This window comes from Peromyscus maniculatus, chromosome 1, assembly GCF_049852395.1.
Source record: "Peromyscus maniculatus bairdii isolate BWxNUB_F1_BW_parent chromosome 1, HU_Pman_BW_mat_3.1, whole genome shotgun sequence".
Taxonomy (NCBI): Eukaryota; Metazoa; Chordata; class Mammalia; order Rodentia; family Cricetidae; genus Peromyscus; species Peromyscus maniculatus.
This window is the reverse complement of record NC_134852.1, coordinates 17,737,095-17,738,725: the sequence shown is the minus strand read 5'-3', so window position 1 is coordinate 17,738,725 and position 1,631 is coordinate 17,737,095. Positions and strand designations below refer to the sequence as shown.

Here is a 1,631-nt window from a genome sequence, read left to right as displayed (position 1 = left end):
CACATCATATGGGCAAAGGAAAAATCCACTATCTGAAAGTTGAAGACTACAGTGCAATAAATAGAATATGACCAACTTCTAATTCAACCATCTGACAAAACACCCATACACATTTGACTAGGAAGACAAGGTGCTAAACCTTAACTTTCTTTGTTGATTTCATAAAGTGATAATTGAATAAAATTTGTATGACAAGACAAACTAATATTTTACATAGTTATAATAAAATTAGGAGAAATTTATTTCCTTAACCATATCAAACTGAATAAGAACAAAACTGAGTAATGTCTCAAAATAACAAATGGTACAAAACAGGGAAAACAAAGGGAAGTGAGGCGAGAAATGTACACCAGCCACCAACTGTGATTATACAACAGAGCAATGCAGCCTCGCAAGATGGTGGAGAGCATATAAAAAGCCAGGAAGGTAGCCAACAGGACAAGGATGTTCTGGGTCGCTCTGGACTCAGGGTAGTTTCTCCTGGAACCATGAGAGCTGCGGATATTTTGAACCCTCTTCTTGTGTCTGCAGAGTACGACAATCATGGAGGCACTGGACCATGTGATGAGCACGGCAAAAAAAGACTCAGGGCAAATCACCAGTGCTGTATAGAGTGAGTCACTGATTTCATCACGCTCTACAGTAGAGCAATATCCAAAATCTCGACCTTTTGTAATATTTTTGTTGTTCATTTTGATAAAATTGTGCACAAGGAAAATGAACCGTATCACCATGTAGAAGAACCAGAGTAGGGAAATGGAGCATTTAATGTAATTTGAAGCTTTGACTTTATTGTCATTCCAACAGGAGGTCCTAGGACTGAGGGTCATGGCCTGGAAGATACTCAAGAGGCAGGTGGTGCCAATAGACACACTTCGAGCAAATCCTTGAATGTACAGTAGGAGGTCACACCCAAAATCATTCAAGGACTGCTTCAATCCCCAAACTGCCATTGTTTGGGGCACTCCTGCAGAGAGAATGACCAAGGTATTGGCTGCTATTAAGTGCATGAGAATCAAATCTGTAGGCTTTAATGTGCATTCTCTGTAGTAAAGGACTAGGTAGTATAACATAAGAAGGAGATTTCCCAGAATTCCACTGGTAGTTTGTGATAAGAAAATGATTCTGATTGCCAGATTCCAGATATCCATTCTGTGATTCAAGTACAATACCTTTGTGAATATGGGCACATTATTTCTTAGGTCAAATGAATAATGGCAAATGATGGTAGCCAGGTGTGAAGAAAGATGCCATTAATCCCTGAAGCTACAGAGAGGCTGAAACTGAGGGTCCTTGAAACTCAGGAGTTCAAGGCCAGCCTAGGTCACATAAAAAACCGTAGCGCCCAAATTTTGAAAGTAGTTATTTTCCATGTTTTTTACTTTGAAATTTCTTAATACTTCAGAATGCAAGTGTTGGTGGAAAAATACCCATCAAGTCTCCTAGAAATGAAACACTCAGGATGATAGGATGTTGGCCCATTTAAAAAAATGTTACAGGCAGTGTAAACAAACTGAACATAAGTCTTTCAGAATGTACTGACAATTGCTAGTCATGTTGTAAAAGAAATCAGCTTTAAGAACAGCCACAAAACTTAAATAAAGCAATATGTTTTTCCAACACAATATTAT

At 38.4% G+C, this 1,631-nt stretch overlaps 1 protein-coding gene across 1 annotated transcript; it reads right to left on the bottom strand.

The window, feature by feature from the left end:
• Positions 1-239: 239 nt before the first annotated feature.
• On the bottom strand, positions 240-1,157 carry LOC102927214 (vomeronasal type-1 receptor 4-like). Its single transcript, XM_015991103.2, has one exon. The coding sequence runs from the start codon at positions 1,149-1,151 to the stop codon at positions 240-242; it is 912 nt and encodes a 303-aa protein (XP_015846589.1). The 5' UTR covers positions 1,152-1,157.
• Positions 1,158-1,631: the final 474 nt, after the last annotated feature.